The following is a 20,493-nucleotide window of genomic DNA, read 5'->3' on the forward strand; positions in this document are numbered from 1 at the left end:
CTGCAGTTTAAGCCCATTGCTTCTTGTTCTATCCTCAGAGGCCAAGATGAACAAGCTTTCTCCCTCCTCCTTATGGCACCCTTTTAGATACATGAAAATTGCTATCATGTCCCCCCTCAATCTTCTCTTTTCTAAACTAAACAAACCCAGTTCCTTCAGTCTTCCCTCATAGGTCATGTTCTCTAGACCTTTAATCATTCTTGTTGCTCCTCTCTGGACCCTCTTCAATTTCTCCACATCCTTCTTCTGTTAAACTGCGAGTAATTAAATTGGATGCTAAATTGCGAGTAATTGACTAATCGAATAATCAGTGCATTTTTCTTCAATTAGTCGATAGGGCACCTCTGCCTTTGAAGTGTAGCAACAGCCCTAGGGAAAGGCAAAAATACTGCGTGGAGCCCTGGGTCAGCTGAGGACTCCCCACTGACCCCCCCGGGCTCCATGCAGCGTTGCCACTTTGAAACGCCATGGGAAGCCCAGCGTCCAGCTCCTTGTGGCATTTCAAAGCGGCAGCGCTGCATGGACCCTGGGGTCAGCAGGGGAGTCCCCAGCTGATCCTAAGCTCCATGCAGCACTGCTACTTTGAAACATCGTATGCAGCCTGGGGACAAAGCAGTTTCAAAGCAGCAGTGCCGTGTGAGGTCCAGGGTTCAGGCTCCACGCGGTGCTGCCACTTTGAAGTACCTCCCGCCCTCTCCCCGCCACACACACACACACACACACACACACACACACACACACACACACACACTTGCTGCATCTTTCTGATAGAGGCAGCAACGGGGGTGGGGAGGGGAGGGAAAGGACACACACACTAGTCAACTAGCCTGTCGACTATCCAATAAGCATTTGCTTATCGGATAGTCAACTAGTCCTTCATATCCCTAGTAGATACAACTTGTAATAAATGTATCTTTTCAGCCTCATTCATGCTTCCACTGGTGTGGCCACAATGCCTGGGCTGCAAACTCCCCACAGATGGGAGCAGGCTTCTTCTCAGTTACAGGAGACTAAATCAAGATGGTTAGCAAACACTGGTGTAAAAACAGAATTGTGTTTTACTTCATCAACCTGTTTGGAAACTTCCTTTAACAAAAACTTCCATTCCCCATTTGCCATTTCCTAATGCAGGCAAAAGTGCTTGAACAGGAGTCATCAGTGATGCTCCTAAAGAGATGTCTTCATTTTTGAAAATAACTTTCAACAACACAAATAAAAACAAAACATAGAATTCAAGACTGAAAGGTTTTTTGTCCCCTTCCTAAATTTTTGGGGCCAAAAGAGCAAGGAAAAATTTTTTTTTGCCATGAGAAGTTATTTGAGCTGGAAAAAAAGATAAAGACAAGTAAATCTAGCAAAAGTTTTGCAGTATCTTCAACAGTGGTGTCTTGGCTATAGGTACATGATATCCAACCCTCCAAACCTAAATTGTACGCTTCAGATGAATTATCCCAATCTGGATTTATCTGGGACATGTCAAAATCATCTATGGAAAAATAATTTGTTTTTGTGGATCAAATTCACTATTTTTCCCAGAAAAATCAGACCTCTATAATTTGTAGCTATGCTTACTGGTAGAAATGGCAAAAAAGTCAATACAGAAAAATGATGTTTACTACTTACAAAAATGTAGACATTACTGTAATCCACACACACAAAGTGAAATTAGTGGCTTTGCATAACTCCTGTTTTACTATCATGAAAAGCTGTGACTGACACTGTATATTATTAGCATTTTAAAAATGCATTCTCCTATGTGATGTCCCCAGACGCAGCAACAAATATTGCACGTCTTTTGTAAACTAAATATCCGAACACAGCAACAACGACTGGCCCAATTTGAGAACAACTTAATTTAGCATAAAAACACATGATATATCTGAACTGACCATAGGGAAGGCATTTGGGATTAACATTCAGAGTAACACATTATGGGTCAAATTAATATATAGCATAAACATGGGCAACCACTGTGGCATAATCAGTTGACATGTCTCTGGTTGTATGCCTTTTATATATCTCATTACTTGAGGACAAAGTGTGACAGAGCATAGCAGCAGACTTCACATTACACTTCCTCCCACTACCAGGTTCGGCTTGGGCAAAAAAGTATTTAGGCTCTTATAAATGGGTATTTAAGTACTTATGCAAAAGCCTTAAGGCCTATTTTCACAACATTTTTTCCTACAAACACTGCAATCTGTCACTGAGTATTGGTCCATCAAGTCACAACTGCTCCTTCTACATGTGCACTGTCCCTAGTCTGTCTATTAAGCATCCTTATTTTTATGTTGTTGCTGAAAATAAATCAGTTCACATGTACAAAAATGCTACTAGAAAGTTTTTCATTATGAAATAAAAATGCTTTAAAAAAATCCATATTATGGATTAATTATGCCAATATTTCCTTTAATAAACTAACAGAAAATTGAACCATAATTTCTAGGAAACTCACCTACAACTTATAAATTACATTTTTTCAATTTAATTTGGACTTTTAAAATAAAGCTGTGATTTAAAAGCTGAAATTCTGAAAATTAAGTTTCCTCCTCCTTTGGTTAAAAAAAAAATAAGGCTAACTTTGTAAATGCCTAAAATGATTTTCTGAAGAAAGTGTTGACATAATGTTAAATATTGAAGCATGTAAGTATTCCAAAAATTAAGTCTCAGAGTAATGCAAGTTGTCTTTGGAATGTTAAAGAAAACTTACCTGATACCATCAGCATTTAAATCAATCACAGATGGTAAAAGTAACACTAACTTTGTAGTTTGTAATGATATAGTAAACCACCACCAATATCACTACTTATGCTGAGTCTTTAACTGTCAAGTTTAAGGGAATTTAAAATTCATATGCATTCTCAGAGAAATAATATAAACCTAACTTATAGTTGAGGCATTTCCAGGTTAACATTTTTATCGATACATAGTAATTACCACACCACCTATGCTATTATGACACCACAGCTCGAGCCCACAAGTAGTTACCATACTGCAATTTTTTTTTAAAAGCCTGGGCATAAATAATGTTTCAAGTTCTAAGATTTTTGGCGGGAAACAAAGCATTCCACATACTGTAGTTCTAAGAGTTCTACTGAAGACTTGGCCTTGTACACAGCAAAATGCCAGTGGTTTCCACCTTCTGAACGTTGTCTGAATCAGTCTTTAAAGTAACAGTCATCTTAAAAATAACACTGTCCTGATTGACAATCCAAGAGAGGTCTGTGAGGTGGCACTCCCAGTAGCAGATAAACATAGTCCCATGACCTCCTGACACATGCACGAGTGGGAATGCTGGGTGAGGCAAACTGAAACACTGCACAGATAGGTGGAGATGCTGCAGGGTGGGGGGCGGCCCATTAATGGCTCTCAATAAAAGGTCCTCATATTAACATGCTCTCCTATCATTTTTGTCTTCCACCTCAGTAATGCCCCAGCCTCTGCCCTTTACTGCTAGCTATGGACAATGTTCCCTCTAATCTTTTCCATCTGTGTATGGAATACATTATTTTGATGTGCACCGAGGCATGTGCAAATTAAGGATGTAAAATCCCGTTTAATCGGTTACCCAGTTAAAGGTTATATTTAATCAGTTAACTGATAAGGCAGGATCCCATCAGGGTGGGTGGGGAACTGCCAGCAGCTCTCCCAACAGGACTGCTGTTTAGCTGGTTACCAGTAAGCATCATACAGTAAAGTTAACCAGTCACCCATTCCCATTGCAAATGTGCACCACCAAATAGAAACATAAAAACCTACCTATCTGTGGGCATCTCTGCTACTCAGCAGGGTGGCATTTGAACTTCTGAGCAGCTGCACAAGTGCCTAGCTTACAGGGAACACCGGCTGTGCCTCATCATTCCCTAACACCAAAAATACAGGACGTTCATCAGCAAGGAAAAGTACATGAGTAATAGGACTGCTAGTTCAGCTCCTCGGACAACTTTAGGGAGAAGTCTTCTCCTCTGTCTGCCTTCCTCCCAACATGACTAGAGGAAGGGTGAGACTTATCATCACTGAAGGTACCTCATGTTCGAAGCTGGTAGCTCCATTTGTGAGCTGTGAGCATAGATGCTGGAACTAGGGGTACTGAGGATGCTATCCCACATCCCTTGGCTTGAAGTGATTTCCATTAGGGATGTAAAATCCCATTTAATTGGTTAACCGGTCAAATGTAATGTTTATCCAGTTAACTGATTAAAAGGTGGGTGGGCAGGTGGGTTGCCATAGCTGAGCTGCCCCTGCCAAGAGGTGCCTTTCCAGTCAGACTACTGCACCCCCCCCCCCACACACACACACACACCACCACATGTGGCAGGCCTCGCAGTACTAGAGCAGCCCAGGTGCGGTAGGTGGGGAGCTGTTCCAACCCTCACCGGTTAATCGGAACCAGTAACCACCACCTACCTGTTAAAGGTGAGAGTTACCAGTTAACAATTCACATCACTAGTTTTCATTATACAGCCGCTCTCCGAGTTGCGAACGGTCGAGTTACGACCATTCGCACTTACGACCAAAGCTCCCATGGAGCATTCGTAAAGGCGGTTCCCGAGTTACGAATGCAACCCGCGCTTACGAACAGTGCAGTCGCGTGTAACTCAATGGGGTCCGAGTTACGAACAGCTCAAGTTACGGCCAAGTGTTTGGTCCGTAACTCATTTGTAACTCGGAGAGAGGCTGTATACAAGGTTTACAGTTTGGTTCAACAATTCTCAGCACATCCACTGTACACATTGCTCCAACACCCCTGTCTATAAGAGTCTTCCTCACAAACTGGAGAATTTAAGCTTTGGGAAAACTCTAGAAGTTTGCCCACAAATCTTGGTGTAGCACCATATGCTGCAATTGGCTTTTATCTTTCTGCAAAATCAACAGAACTGTTGTGACATTTGTAATGCATATGAAGTCATTCACTATCCACTATTACAATAAATTTGATGTGGCTAGAATCTGTGTGGTTATTTGTTTGCAATAGGGATCTGAAAAAAAGATAAGGCATGCCAGTCCAAAGTCCAGAAGAGTAATTTATAACTGCCGATATACTATTATTTGTATTGTGGTAGCACCTAGGAGACTCAGTCATGAACCAGGACTCCAATATGCTAGCTACAAACACAGAACAAAAACATCACTCCTGCTCCCAAAGAAAACAATCTAAATAATTGAGACAGACACACTGTGGGTACAGGGATAGAACACGCAAGCACTCTGAACAAATTTTATAGCAAAAACATCAGGTTTGTTCCCAAATTTTGTATCCTCACCTTCCTTCCCCACCAAGATGAATACAATTAGAGGGGAAGAAGCTAAATAAAAAGAAAATGGGAAGGGACAGGGAACACTGAAGGGAAGCACAGGACGAAGACAACAGGATAGGAGAGAAGAGGGCAAGAGGAGCAGGCGTGGTGTGATACCAGTGGAACACTTCCTACTACACACAGTCTTTGAAAATTCAGACAACTCTGGCAGTGTTTTCCACCATCCTCCCTCATTATTTTAAAGATGCAATTGAGCTACAAAGAGGTTTTGAGAAGTCCGAAATGCATAAGTGGGATGCAACCTTGACTACAGTGCTGCTATTGCACTTACACACACACACCCCCACAGGCCTGGGGAACAGTCACAAAATAGAGTATTTTTCTATTTGCTGCAGCTGCTTCTTTAAGCTTTGTTCAGAGATCAATAGTATCTGTATTATAGCTTTTCAGTTCTGTGTTTACTGAAAAGAGAAAGGAAGAATGTAGAATATAATGCCAAGTATGTCCTTGACAGTTCCCCCGCTTCTGTAAAGAATTGAAATATATGTTTAGAGTCAATACATAAGAAATAACCACCCGCCATGATAAAAACACCAACATAGACCATAAAAAACTATTCTCTACTTTTCCTTAGAGAATAACAAAAAAAGTATACACCATTGAGATGGAGGAGCAAACAAGATAAAGGCTGGAACCACACACACTGTTTGAAAACCAACAAAGCTAGTCATAAGCAAGTAGCCCCATTCCAAACTTCCAGCAAGAGTTAATTTGTGATGTCCAGGAATTCACTGCTCGAGTCCATTTAATTCTATGCAACATGAAAGGGACATAAGAAACCAAAGAGGGGTGTGAGAATGTAGATATGGAGTAATGAAGGTCATAGACCTGACTAGCAGATATGGGAAACTCAGAAAAATGTAGAAGCCTTAAATTTCTCAGAACCTAGACGAAAGAAGCCTGGAACTCTCCAACATGTGAGAAAGCCATCCTTTGATGCTGGAGGAAGAAACACTACCATCTTGCTTTAACACTGACAGGCAGTAGCAGGCCAATAGCTTCACACAAATAGATTATTATAGGCCTCAGCCTACCAACTTTTCTTTGAAGAGGAATTGTTTGAGGATGTGGAATTGCGAGGCTCTGTGATGGGGTGTCCATAAATTTAGAGAATCATCCTAAACTATTCATTGCTAAACTTAATCTCAATCCTTTCCTGGCTATTTGAAAGAAAAAAAAGAACTCGATTAACTGACAAGGAAATATTTAAGGAAAGAAACTGATGTACAGGTTCAACCTCCCTCGTCTGTGACTCTCGTCCAGCAACATCCATGGTGGCAGCACCAGGGATGTTGCTAAATCAGAGGGCCCAGCCACAGAGGTTGAGAGCTGCTTGAAGAGGAGCTAGTCTGGTCGGCGGCAGCCTGTAGGGCCAATGATCTGGGGGTAGAGAACCCCGGGAGCAGCTGCCACCTCACTCAGGACTAGGGAACCCCAGGAGCAGCTGTTACTGCGTGCGGGGCCAGGGAACCTTGGGAGTAGCTGTAGCCGCTGCAAGCAGGGTCAGAGAACAATGGAAGCAACTGCTGCTGCACTCGGGACCTGGGCAGGGAACATCAGAAACAGCTGCCACCCGCTGTGGGGCCAGGGAACCCCAGGAACAGCTGGCAGGGCTGGGGGACAGCAAAGCCAGGCAGGTGCCTGGAGGTGGTCTCCCAGGACAGCAGCCAGGAGGGGAGCCCTGAGAAAGCCTGGATGCCTGACCTCCCTTGGTCTGGCAAATTCCCTTGTTCAGGACCACTCAGGTCTGGAAGGTGCCAGACTAGGGAGGTTCAACCTGTACTAATTTAACAGATCAGTGGTCAGGGCTAGCCCAAGATCAATGGTGCTCCAGGCAAGGAATGCCTCCCCTGCTTGTTAAACCTTTGTATACTTAATTTTGTATGTATTGTATTTTAGCCCATATGGATTTGATCCATGGTTTGCATCCATGATTTATTCTTGTCATATAAGGCAATACATTTGCATACTGGAATATGTACATCAGTGTTTATTCACACCATATATGAGAAAATTTCAAAAGATCATATCCTCTAAGCTTATAGAAACATTTTAATTTTAAGAATAACTGAAATGTACGATTATCATCAATAAACTGAACTGTGCATCAACACTGGAAGGACCAGTATTAAATAATGTTATAATAGGGGACAGCCTTACAAAGTTAACCTTAGCGCTTTAGTTTAAAAGGTCACTTTTCTTGCTTTGGCCTTGCGAGCCAAAGCACAGTGTGTGAGAGATCCACAGACTGGCCAGTTCCATTTCAAACCATAAAATAGCAAGCAATGTCAGTCTCTCATGGGGCATTGTCAATCAAAGATCTGTTTTAATAAGCTTGTGCATTGGAATACTCAGCTCACCACTCACTACTGTGACCTGCAGCAGCATCAGAATCCTCAAAGCTGTCCATATGTTAGGAAAAGTAATGAGGAGTCCTGTGGCACCTTAAGGGGATATATATATATATATATATACACACACACTACCATATCAAAAGAAGGGAGTTACTTATAAAATGTAGGACCAATGTTAACGAGGCCAATTGAGTCAGGATGGATGTGGCTCACTCCCAGCAGTTGATGGGGAGGTATGAATACCAAGACAGGGAAAATTTGCCTTTGTAGTGAGAGAGCCATTCTAAGTTCTTATTTGATCACATTACATTTGCAAATGAATAGCAGCTCCGCTGTTTCTCTTTGCAGTCTGGTTTTGATGGTTTGTGTTTTTTGGGGCTTTTTTTTTTTGTTGTAAAAGGATGGGTACTTTTAAATTTGCTTCTGAGACCAGGGAGGTTAAAGTGTTCTCTTATTGATTTTTATATATTATCCTTCCTGATGTCTGATTTGTGTCCATTTATCCTTTGGTGCAGGGACTGTCCGATTTGGCCAGTATACATGGCAGAGGGGCATGATGGCATCTATCATGCTAGTAGATGTGTGGGTAATAAAGGGCTTGTCTCATGGTGCATTACTGCACATCAGAGGGTGATAATTCTACCACATACAAGCACACTGCTCACAATCTGTCCCACTTGGACACTGCTGGTATGCACTGAAGGTTGCCTAGTACACATTAATGTAGCTCCATTTCATGTACGATTGACAACTTTCTGAATGCTGAAAACCAAATACCATGGCCCCACTCCCTTTCCTTCCGCAGTTCTTTTCCAAGGCCCTGCCCCCCATGCCCTCCATCTTAACCCCAACACAGTCCTTGCCTACAGCAGCATGTAATTTCAATCTTTAGCAGACTGCCCACCGGACCAAATGGTGTAGAGCAAGTTATGAGCTGAACATATACCCATTACACAAACTAATATTACAAATTATTAAGCTAAATCTGAGTCTTCTCTCTGTGTAGGAGAAGCTATAGGGCATGTTTGTACAGCGTGGCCTAGCCCTCCTCCATTTCCCACTCAAAACCCACATACTACAATCTCCATTATGACAAAGGAGGCAAGCTTTTATAGCTTGCTGACCAATTTCAGAAAGAATCTTCCCCTCCCCCCGTGCTCTGTACAATGGACTTCTTTATTTTCAATAAATCAAGTGTACAATAATGCTCCCGGCAAAATTAATACACCATGTTAATCCACCAGCATCTTTTCCTTTCCCACCACAGTCATGCCATTTCTTGTGAAAGAATTCCTAGCTGGTGCAAGAAAGTTTAATGCAATAATGAACAGCGTACTTTACATTATGTGACCAGTACGTACCATCCCAAGAATGTACAAGAATCGACTTGAGCACAGCAACCATCCCAGAATGGTATGCACTTATCAACAACTAAAAACTAAAAATTAGGAGCCAGCTGCAAAATGAAGATCCTTCTGAAGCAGTTTTACAGCATTTAAAAGGTTACACAGCCACCTTCTAAAGAACAAATCAACATCCAGTTCCACCCTCTTGGTACCACAGTACAACTGTATACGCCCTTTTAAGTGTTCCTTCTGGGAAGGTTTCATCCAAACCGCATACTAAAACTATATTTATTTCTGACTTGGAGTAAAGCAAACCAATGTTCTGGTTGCGCACACGCTACTGCTGCCAAAAAGAAAAGGAAAATTCACTTTGGCTACGTCTAAACTACACCCCTCTGTCGGCAGAGGGATGTAAATTAGATGTATCGAAAGTGCAAATGAAGCCAGGATTTAAATATCCTGCGCTTCACTTGCATAATGGCAGCCACCGCTTTTCTTTCTGCGAAATGGGGCTTTTCGAAAAAAAACCCAGCAGTTTAGACAGGACATTTTCGACAGAAATGCCCCGTTTCGAAAGATCCTGTACTCCTCATTTTTTGAGGAGTACAGGATCTTTCGAGACAGGGCATTCTGTCGAAAATGCCCTGTCTAAACTGCCATTTTTTTCCCAAAGAGCCCTGTTTCAAAAAAAAAAAAAAAAAAAAAGCAGCGGCCGCCATTATGCAAATGAAGCACAGGATATTTAAATCCCGGCTTCATGTGCACTTTCGATACATCTAATTTACATCGCTCTGCTGACAGAGGGGTGTAGTTTAGACGTAGCCTTTGAAATGCAAGTGTTTAAGTGCTTGCCTGGTCTTACAGAAGTCACCTTTGCAGCTTAAATCTGTCACCTTCAGTTTTCCATTGACAAGCGTTGGCCATTCTCCAGAATAGAGAAAGGATGATCCAACCCATCTTATCATACATACCAGCCTATGACAAATGCACTGACAGTAGTTCAACCTGTCAACAGAAGTATGAAGACTGAGTTCTGAAATTCATTCTGCTATGTAGTTAGCAGATACATGTATGAGCAGGTGGCTTCCTCATTCTGCTACAAACACTCTGCACAAGTCAAAATGTGTGTGCGTGTGACACACCTACTTCCCTTTTATTTGAATAGTGTTATAAGTCTGTAAAACATGCTTAACATTTTCCAGCAGGACTATTACCTATTAACATATTGATGGTGTAAGGAAACACTACCAACTTGTTAGAGAAATTGTGGTGTCATAACTGAGCACTGCTACTGTAGTGAAATAAAAGATCCTTCCAACATTTGCCAATCCAGCATAACTAGTGAGGCACAGTCACAAACCTTAGGCGGACAGGGAGGGAGAAATATTATGGAAATGTAAATATAAAAAAAACTAAATCTATTGAACACACTATAGAAATAAATGTTACTTGCCCAATCAAGGAAGTTCAAAGCTTTTTCCACTTGGATTTTTATAAATTCCCATAGAAATGATGTGACCATGCCAAGGACATCTCTACAAGATCATGCAGAGATCAGGACAGTTCTGCTCTGCTTATTCAACATTCAAACACAGTATTGGGAGAGTCATATTGTCTCCTCATGGGGTAGGTCTACACTGCAACTGGCAAGTACAGTTGCAGCACACATAGGCATAGCTGAGCTAGTTTTGACTAAGCAAGCTCACCAAAAATAGCAGAGTCAAACCCAAAGGGATGGATGGTCCCTCGTAAAAGATTCATCTTAACAGCACCAGTGGGCATCACTAGTAACAAGAACAAGAGACAACAGGGAGAAAGAAAAATGAATGGAGAAATGGTACATAAGCAAGGACACAATTAAATGTGGACAAAAACTGAGTCACCTTTTCTGTGTTGAGTTCTGTAGATCCAGTTCTCATCGTCCTCTTCTACCTGATGCCTACATATTGATGTGAGCTCACCATCACTGCGAAACAATCTTTTTGACTGCCTAGACAAGGAGGAAAAATTTATCCAGCTCACAGCACGTGAGAGGGAACCCGAATTTTGCTTGAGTCTGAAAGACCTTGAGGTGCATTCCTTTTTCATTTTCTTTAAAGTCAACTACAGTACTCAACTTTAGAGAAGCCTCTTCTGGCGTTGATCCTATCCCCCACCACAGTGGCTGCTAAAATGCTAATCTTGAAATACAAGATCTTTCCAGGCTTTTTCCAATTCATTCAATCAAAACACTTGCTGCATTTAAACCAGCAGCAGTAGGGAGCTGGGTCACTATGCCCGTGCAATTCTCCTGAGGCAGACTTGCCTACAACACTTTGTAAGCTGCCAAATAAAAAAGGAGGAGGAAAAACAACAGTAAGTGGCACCTTGCAGGAGTTTCAGAAAAGCATATTAGGATTGTGTAGACATACAATACCAAAGTACATCCTTTCTGCACTCTCCAATCAGTATCCAAAACTGCAGTCCCATTCCGCTCCCTGACATAATTTTCCAGAAGTGAGCCTGCAATCCAGTCGTCTGTTCTATCTCATCAGAAACAATACCATGGGGAAACAGACACAGATCAAACAAGTTGTCAGAGTACGATATAAATTAGAGTACTTATGCCGCTGCTTCATGGCAACCGTGCTGCCGCTCTGATTCCTAAGCCCATCCGCCTTGCTTTCCCTTAATGAAAAGCCTAGTGAGAGATCTCCAGGAGGATTCTCCTAACAATAAAACAGACTGCGTGGCTATCGTTTCGGATTAGAGTGAAATACGATAGGCTCTCTCTCCTACAGGCACAGCCACAAAGGCAGCAGACTCCTCCTCTCCACAGCCAAGAGCTCAATAGCAATGAAAACTTCTGAACTCTGCACACACGAACAGGAACACTCACGTGCAACTCTTCAGACTCAGGAGGGAATAAATGATTGATACTTTATCTATGATTGCACAGACATTCTATATATAGGACATAGGGCTTGTCAATAAACACAGTGGGATATAAAAAGTCCTCAGTTGATTAAATATGAAAACAAAAACTGTACACTAGGAGGTTTGCACTGAACAGGCTAACAACACAGAATTGGTATGACTGCTGCTTTCAAATGCCTTTCACCCCTGGTTGTTCCTACCTTATCCTTTCATTACCAAAAGTGAAAACACTGAATCATCTGACTTAGTTTTTCAATAAGCCTGCCATGACTAAAATCATTACAGTGATGCCAGTAGTTTATTCAGTAGTTTGTACTGAGCCTGTTGAAAGGAAGGAATGAGGAGTCAGAAGGGAATGGAAAGAGAGGATGACAGGGCACGGTAAGAAGGCACAAAAGATAAAAGTTGGTAATATACAAAGTCCAGATATCATGACACTATTTCCTGATTATTTCTGATTTTACTGATTGACAAAACACTGGAAGGGATGTTTAAAACTTGCACCTAAAAACTCATGATATACTATGTAACATTATAACCCAAACAACAATATAATATATATTGAGAAACTACTAGTATAGCACCTTAAAAACAACCACCTACATTATTAGTAGATTTGACTGCCTTATCATTTAAAAATGCCAATGCAAAACGAGTGGCCGCAAAAATAGATTATTTTTAGCTGTCAAGTGCCAAGATCATTTTAAAAAATGATTTACAGTACAATAGAACACACCAACATTTCCTCCAAGCCTAGATGCCCTTCCACACACCTGTAAAATTTGCTAACACACACCCTTCAGAAACCATAAAAAGAAAAGCTTCAAGTTTTTCCAAAAATTATGGTACTCTGACTTATAATAAAAGGATACGGTTTAATTTACTGGCTACAAAGCAAAGAGCTAAGTACTGTATCACATTACTCTATGAATCAACTAAGCACACCAGAGTGACCTTTGGCTCCTACAACACAGTACAATGGGTTAGCCAACTGTCTTCAGTAAATAATTTAATAGGCTGCATTTAAATTGAAATCACCATGTGAGGTAATGCACATGTGCACATACAAACTGAAGACTTTCACCACTCCTGCAAGTAAACAAGTGAAAAAGCTAGTCCAAGGTTGCTAACTCACAATTTTACTTGGTGTTCTTTAAGTCCCAACTCCTGGAGGGATTTGAATATGTGAGAATCTCAGATTTCATATAAGAAAAGGTAAATTTCTAGCCTTCATCTTGAAGGGAAAAAGCTTGAAAATGTGATCCAAGTGCACCCTAGGCGAAAAGAAAAAGAACCCAATAGCTATACCTTTTTTAATATCTCAAGATTTTTAAGCCAATATCATGAGTCACGGGGGCCTGACTCGTGATTTATGAACACTTGCAGTTGGCAATATGGCTGTTTGCTATACAGCTTCAGAAAATTCAACAAGAAAATACAGATAAGAATAAATAGAGTCATGATTACTACAGTCACTCTAAATAATATACAGAGGCTGTATAAAATCTCCGTTAGGAATTGTGGAATAATAGTCACCTCCACTGCACTGTAATTCTGAGAAATAGAAGAGATGGGGAAATAGAATAGCTGTCAACCCCGAAATGCAAGGGTAACTCCCATCTGTCTGTTTGATGTCCTGCCAGCGATTTTAAGACTTTAAGAATCTGTCAGACATAAAACAATGCTGAATTTAACTCATGATGTTGCATCACAAGTTGACAAAGTTCTGAAAAATACATTACCCTGATGTGGTTGACCCTATCAAAATAAACTGAGAAATGTTCTCATTTCCACTGTAAAAAAATAAATAAATAAATAAAACAGTGATAGGGCATTTATTTTAGAATTTTATATCCCCTGATCACTATATTTCACTGCAGGAATAGGAACATATTTTAAGTTACTATGATAAGGTCAAATACATTATATTGTTCCTGTTTATACTTTAGTGGCCACTAGCCTAATAACAAATGTTATAAACTCAGCACCAGCCATCACATGACAATTACTTTTGTCGTGCTGTACAAAAGGAATAGGAAGCAACTCTAAGTGGAAAAATGTATCTTGTACCCTTGGATTGTTTCCTATCAATCGCTTTTAATTTGCTGGCTTGCTCCATGGAAAATATAGTCAGTCCAACCCTTGATTATTGCCATGTACAGATGTTAGACTTCATTTACAAAGTGAAAATGGAAAAACACTAAACAGCCGTTATTACAGGATGCACATGTTCAAAACAAATGACTGTATGTATGCAGCAAAGGAGGTGGAAAATGTTAGTATTTGACAAACTTTAAACGGGAAATGTATCTTATAAGATGCATTGATCTATAAAAGTCATTTAAGAAAAACCAAGGGCACAATTCTATTAACTTTCATTCAATTACATTAGTTTCCAACACTACAATTTTTCTCTCTCATTACCTGTTACACATGCAAATGAGCTTTTAGGTTTCAGGATTAAATGGGTTAAAATGAAAACCCTGTATTTCACAGTTATACTCTGAAGATCCATGAATCACAGAAAAGGGAGCAGTTCTTGGAAATCCTAGGGGAAGCTAAGCAGGACTGAAGGAAAGGCTAAAGGAAAAAAATATGTGCCACATTTAAGGTACTGGATAAAACACAATATAGTTTATGACATCAGTACTTACTGTGGTTCATAAGTTTTGAAGTAGGCAAATGCAAATGACTTAAAGCAACTGATTTTTCCCCAAGTCCAACAAACTAAAAGATTGGTTGTAAGAACAAAAGCTTTCAGTTTTGCACAAAACTCAGACTTGCTGGATTTTTAGTTGGTCTGTGGTTTCTGGCACCATTCACATGCTATTTTAATCCTTACGTTTTCTCTAATTTCATTTCTGACTACTTGGTTTGACATTATCCAACATGATTCACAAGCATTGCTCCCTGGGGTACTTATTGCTTATGGTGAGTGAACACCTTTATCCAAGAGCAAGGGGTGTACCGGACAGTCTCTTTCTATACATATTAACCAAATCATTGTCAGACAGCCACAAAGGCAGTTAGATTTTCAGATTAAATAAAATCAAAAGCTCCTTGAAACCATATTGTTTGTAGACTCAACCTTTCACAAATGCTTCTGTAAACAGAACCAAAATGAATCATCACTCATACTTGCTCAGACAATGAGAAAACCATCCGGACACAATTCCAAACCCGTTATCTACAGCCACTGTACAGAGTGTGACTGATGATCTCCAGCCATGTAAATCATTTGAAAGCAAGTAGAAAACTCACTGGCTCTAAATGACACAAAAGCTCTGAACCTGCCCTACTTCAGAAACATTGCAGTCTACTCTGTTAAAGAGTGGTTGGGAACCCTTTTTGGGTGGGGGCCACTAACCCACAGAAAAATCAGTCAGAGACAGCACACAATTGAGAAGCAAAAAAACCAACCAACTAAACAAAAAAACCCAAAACACCCTCCCTGCCATGGCACCCAACTGAGAAGGAGAAAGATACGTCCCACATTCCCCTTGCACACCAGAGTCTAGGGGAGCCCAACCCCCTCATGTGGCGGGGGAGGGAGGGGGGAGACTGGAGTGCCAGTGCAGGCTCCCCAGTACTGGGGGAGAGGGGGCTTAAGCCTCAGAGGCAGGATCCAGGCAAGCTGGAGGCTGCATCCAGCCCCCCAGGCCTGAAGTTCCCCACCCCTAATGTAAAGGCACACTGATCAACTTGGATAGGCACCTGGGATATAAAGGGTTAACCCAACCAGGCCCACCTCACCACAGGCAAGAGGTGCTCCAACCTGACCAGGCCCACTGCGGGCAAAAGGTGCACCATAGGCAGGCCTGCCTGGCTAGGCCCACGATGCACCATGGGTGAAGGATGATGCGACAGGCCTGCTTGGAGTGGAACAGCTCCCCACTTGCAGCACAGCAGGCCCAGCTAAAGCATCGCTCGCCCCCGGCATGACAGGCCCAGCCTGGCCTCGCTGGAACATCCCATGGCATGGTGGGCCCAGACGGGTTGCAGCAGCCCTCCCACCCATGTCACAGAGGGCGCTCCAGACCACATGGGCCCACCACTCTGCTTAACCAGCTAACATTTTAAACAAAATTTTACATCCCTAATTGGCACAGTATAAAAATGCTTGGAAAGATAACAAGCTTTTATAATACCATAACCCAGAGCGCCATATACAGTAAACTTACGATAATCCGGCACCTTTAGGACCCAGGGGGTGCCAGATTATCAGATATGCCGGACTATTGGAAGGGTGGGCTTTGAGGGGTCTAGGGTGGTATTGGGGGATACCACCCCAGACCCCTCATAGTCCCCCCTTCCAATAGTCTGGCTCTGCCCCAGGCTTCCCCAATTCAGCCGCTGCTGGTCAGTTTCAGCAGCAGCTGAATCTGGATGCCTGCGGCAGAGCAGCTGGGGTGCTGCCGGGTTGGTCCGGTAGCGCCGCCCCTTGGCGCTGCGAGATAAGCCCGGCAGCACCTCAGTTGCTCTTGGGGATGCCTGGGGCAGAGCAGCTGGGATGCTGCCGGGTTGGTCCAGTAGCGTCGCTCCTCGGCGCTACTGGACCAACCCGGCAGCACCCCAGCTGCTCTGTCCCAGGTGTCCCCAAGTCAACCACTGCTGAAACTGACCAGCAGCTGCAGAGCAGCTGTGCCTCGGGCTTCCTGGAATCAGCTGCTGGTCAGTTTCAGCGGCGGCTGAATCGGGGACAGGTGGGGTGCTGCCGGATTGGTCCCGCAGCACTGAGGGGCAGCGCTACAGGACCTACCGGCAGCATTCCAGCTGCTCTGCCCCTGGCTTTCCCGATTCAGCCGCTGGTCAGTTTCAGCGGCAGCTGAATCGGGGAGCAGAGCAGCTCCAATGGTCCAGCTGTCTGGAGCACTTCCGGGTTCCTGATGGTGCCGGACCATCAGATGCTGGACCAATGGAGTTTTACTGTAGTTATTTGCAGCAATTATGCATACAGAAAACATCACTTTTTATTACAATAGGGCCTGAAGGTCCAACCAAAACTGTGGCCCTTCTGTGTCTACTGTATACAAACACATAATAAGCAGCAATTCCTTTCCCAAAGAGCTTACAATCTAAACAAACAAGGCAAAGGATGAAAGGAAAAAGAGCTAGAAATTGAGTTATTTGCCCCCAGTCAGACAGCAGACAAGTTACAGATGTAAGAACTGAACTCATGTTTCCTGACTCTCTTGTCCAGTGAGCTACGCTAGTCACTAGCCACATGTGGCTATCTGGCCAATTGAGTGTGTCTAGTTCACTAGAGCGGCTACTGTTTCAGAATTGGTTGGACACCATGGGACTAAGACATGAGACCGCCTTCTATTGGTCTCAGAATAGGGAAGCAAATATATAATGGAACAAATTACCAACCCGTGTTCTTTCAAAGATTATTATAATCTAATTGCAAGGAATAAAATTTTTTGAACTCTTACATTTTATTACTGATTATCCAGCAGGGGAATGTAAGTGAGGTGATTGGTTGGTTGGGAAATGGAAAAATGCATATAAAAGATAAGTATCCCAAATTTTATTTTTAATTGAAACATTATTTTTAGCATCACACACATACTTCAAATCAGTCAGACCTACAGAAAAGAAGCCTGCAACAACATTAAAATCCATCCACGGTAAATCCAGCCTTGAGCTTGGGGATCTTCACATGCACACATGACACCATCCCTCTGTCCCCTAACCTTGTATGGAAATAATATACTGACTGGCCCAGACAGGCATTTCATATCTTGTCTGAACACAGCAATGAGAAAAGGCAGGCAAAATCGCTCAACTATGCAGCATTGTCATACATCGCACCATACATTGTTGCTGACAAGCTGGGATTTTAAGTGTGTTTGCAGACCATAATTTACAGAGCTAATACATTCCATGCTATCAGTGGGCAAGTTTGTGGAGTTTTATTTCTGGAAGAGATCGGACTTCATTTGCCTCTTACTTTCACCAGTCTGACATCAGTGCAACTCCGCTAACATCAGATGACTTACTACTGATTTACATTTGTGAGAGAGCAGAACCAGGCTCATTACATTTGAAGTTTTTATTTATAAAAATATGAACAACAAGAAAGCATTTTATATTAAAAAAATTTTTTTGAAAAGGGAGATATGAGTCCACAAAATCTTCATGTAGAACTGCTTGGCACCAAACTAATAAATAAAATAAGCTTTCATAGCATAACCCCATAAAATAAGAAATACTCCTTTAAAAAAAAGTCAGTTTAGCCTAATAAATTCCAGAATTGATGCAAAACCAAAATTCCCCAGTAATCAACTTCCCAACATAAAAATGAATTAAGCAATCACAGACCACAAGAGAAATATTTTAAGTACTGAGACTTAATTGAACAGAGCTGTTACATTTTGGTGTATGTGGAGGGACAGAGTATTCTGAGGATGTGGAGTCGGCTTTGCAGTAGAGAAACCTTAATTTTTGCCTTGTCTAGCCTAGAAAGGCCTACTGATTCGGTAATAAAGCCTCTTAGTGGAGACAGATTGTACAGAGTTTCTTTGGCTGTTTAGAGTGTACCAGTTCCCCAAAATAAACTATATCAACTGGCTCTTTTTTTGGGGGGGGGGGGGGAGGGAGGGACTGGTTTAACTACATCTGCACTGATGCATTCTGCTGGCATGGTTATTACATTTAGGGGTGTGTTTTTACACACCCCTAACTGACATAGCTATGCAGGCAAAACTTAAGTTGAGACCAGGCTTTAGAAAAGGCTTGGCTTCTCCTATCCTATAGGAATGAATGTGGGCACTTGTTGGGTTCATAAAGATTGATGCATTTATCATGTCAGACATTGCATTATGGTGATAGAAATGTAGCCGTGTTAGTCTGGTGTAACAAACAAAAAACAGGACTATGTAGCTTTAAAGACTAACAAGATTGTTTATTCATCACCTAATAAACCATCTTGTTAGTCTTTAAAGTGCTACATAGTCCTGTTGTTTGTTTCATTGCATTATAGATTCCTTTATATCATAAAGGTACTTGACTTTACTCACAGATCAAGATGTTTATAAACATCTGTGCTCTGAATAAATGAAGTCATGTTGTTGGAATCAGGTCTGCGGCTGTTCTGAAGCATTGAATAACATGATATAATGATCAGCAGGTGAGCCACAATGCGGCTCCATGGAACAATTAACATCTCTAGACTACTACACCGACATGAATTGAAACTACACAAGACAGCATGCTTTGTGTAGTAGCATCAAACCCAGCCAAAACTAACAGCAGAAAATTCTGGGTTGTATTATAAAACAAGAAAAATGAAAGTTCAAGGCAAATGAGGGCAAACATTTTTTAATGGCATCTTCTGTCTAGAGAGCAAGAATTTTCAGAAAATTCCCATACAGTGTAGGGATAACATATTAATGTATTGAAAATGATTCCCCAAATGGAAGTGACCCCCCATAATTTGTTCCCCACAACTTAAAGTGTTTAGATTTATTATTAATTCTTATTCTTATTATTATTTGTTAAGATTGTTAAATGTTTAGACTTATCATTATTATTGCCCCTTTAGAATATAATGTATTAGGTCATGTAACTTAGAACTGTTAAGAATATAATCCTATGTAACCAGAAACAGCCCCCCCCCCCCCCCCATGCTCCAGGGCATGCTCAAGTTTGTGCAAGGGGTTGCTTGAAATTGACATTGCAGAGATACATTGTAACAATGCATTGTCAAGCCACTAACTCTGCTATGGGAGCCAAGCCCTGTAATTGACTAAGGGCATTGTTACTTAATTGAGGCCTGTTCTCTTTAAAACATTGTAACTTTATTCAGCACTCAGAGAATGTTTTAAGCAATACCACCCAGAAACTTTCTGTAACTACAACTTTTATTATTATACAAAATACTGTATGAATGTATGAGAGAGTGCTTGGACGATGAATGAATGGTTCTGAGAGGTGCCAGCCTGAGAATACAGCAACAAAGGGCTGAAGAAGGAGTCAGGTGCCAGTGCAACCGAAAGGTGTCAAGTGGAGAAAACCAAGTACTGGAGGTCCACCCGATGAGATCACTGACGAGCACCTGGCAGCCACCCTGGAGACATTAGCATGATGCAGCAATTTCCATAGACTGGCATAGGAACAAATTCCTATAAGAACTGGACTAAAAAACTATGGAATCAGAGTCTAAGGTTCTGCTGCCAGCCTACCAGGCGCTTCAGATGCGCATCTGATCAGGACTTCGCTCCCCACTACCATCACTTGTGTACAGAATACCTGGCCAGTATTCTGTCACAAGCAACTTCCAGGCTGGTAACTATACACAGAACTTGAATGAATGGATGTATGAATGAATGGTTTTTATATATATATATATATAAGTGTATAAGGGTTAAGTAGTGTTAGGAATAAGTAGTTAAACAACGTTGTTTGCTTCTATCTTTTCTTTATTTTTTATTATTATCTTTACAATAAATGTGGCTTTTTGCCTTATCCCCCTCATAAGATCCTGCTTGCTTTTATTTGGTACAACAACAGCACTAAAACAAAAACATTACTACTACAGGACAACAGAACTGATGT

The 20,493-nt window shown here is 41.6% G+C and overlaps 1 protein-coding gene across 10 annotated transcripts in view; it reads right to left on the reverse strand.

The window, feature by feature from the left end:
• NHSL1 (NHS like 1) overlaps positions 1–20,493 on the reverse strand; it is a 261,028-nt gene that overhangs the window by 149,162 nt on the left and 91,373 nt on the right. For 2 of the 10 annotated variants that reach the window (XM_089777280.1, XM_075924285.2), the window contains exon 1: positions 10,902–14,415. The exons of 6 other annotated variants lie outside the window; for them this stretch is intronic. In XM_089777280.1, coding sequence (XP_089633406.1) covers positions 10,902–11,106 — 205 coding nt within the window. In that variant the 5' untranslated portion in view covers positions 11,107–14,415. Of the gene's footprint in view, positions 1–10,901; positions 14,421–20,493 lie in introns of those variants that run through there. 2 more of the 10 variants (XM_089777282.1, XM_075924287.2) reach the window with 2 other exon arrangements.

The sequence above is a fragment of the Pelodiscus sinensis genome, chromosome 3, assembly GCF_052426305.1.
Source record: "Pelodiscus sinensis isolate ZL-2025 chromosome 3, ASM5242630v1, whole genome shotgun sequence".
NCBI lineage: Eukaryota > Metazoa > Chordata > Testudines > Trionychidae > Pelodiscus > Pelodiscus sinensis.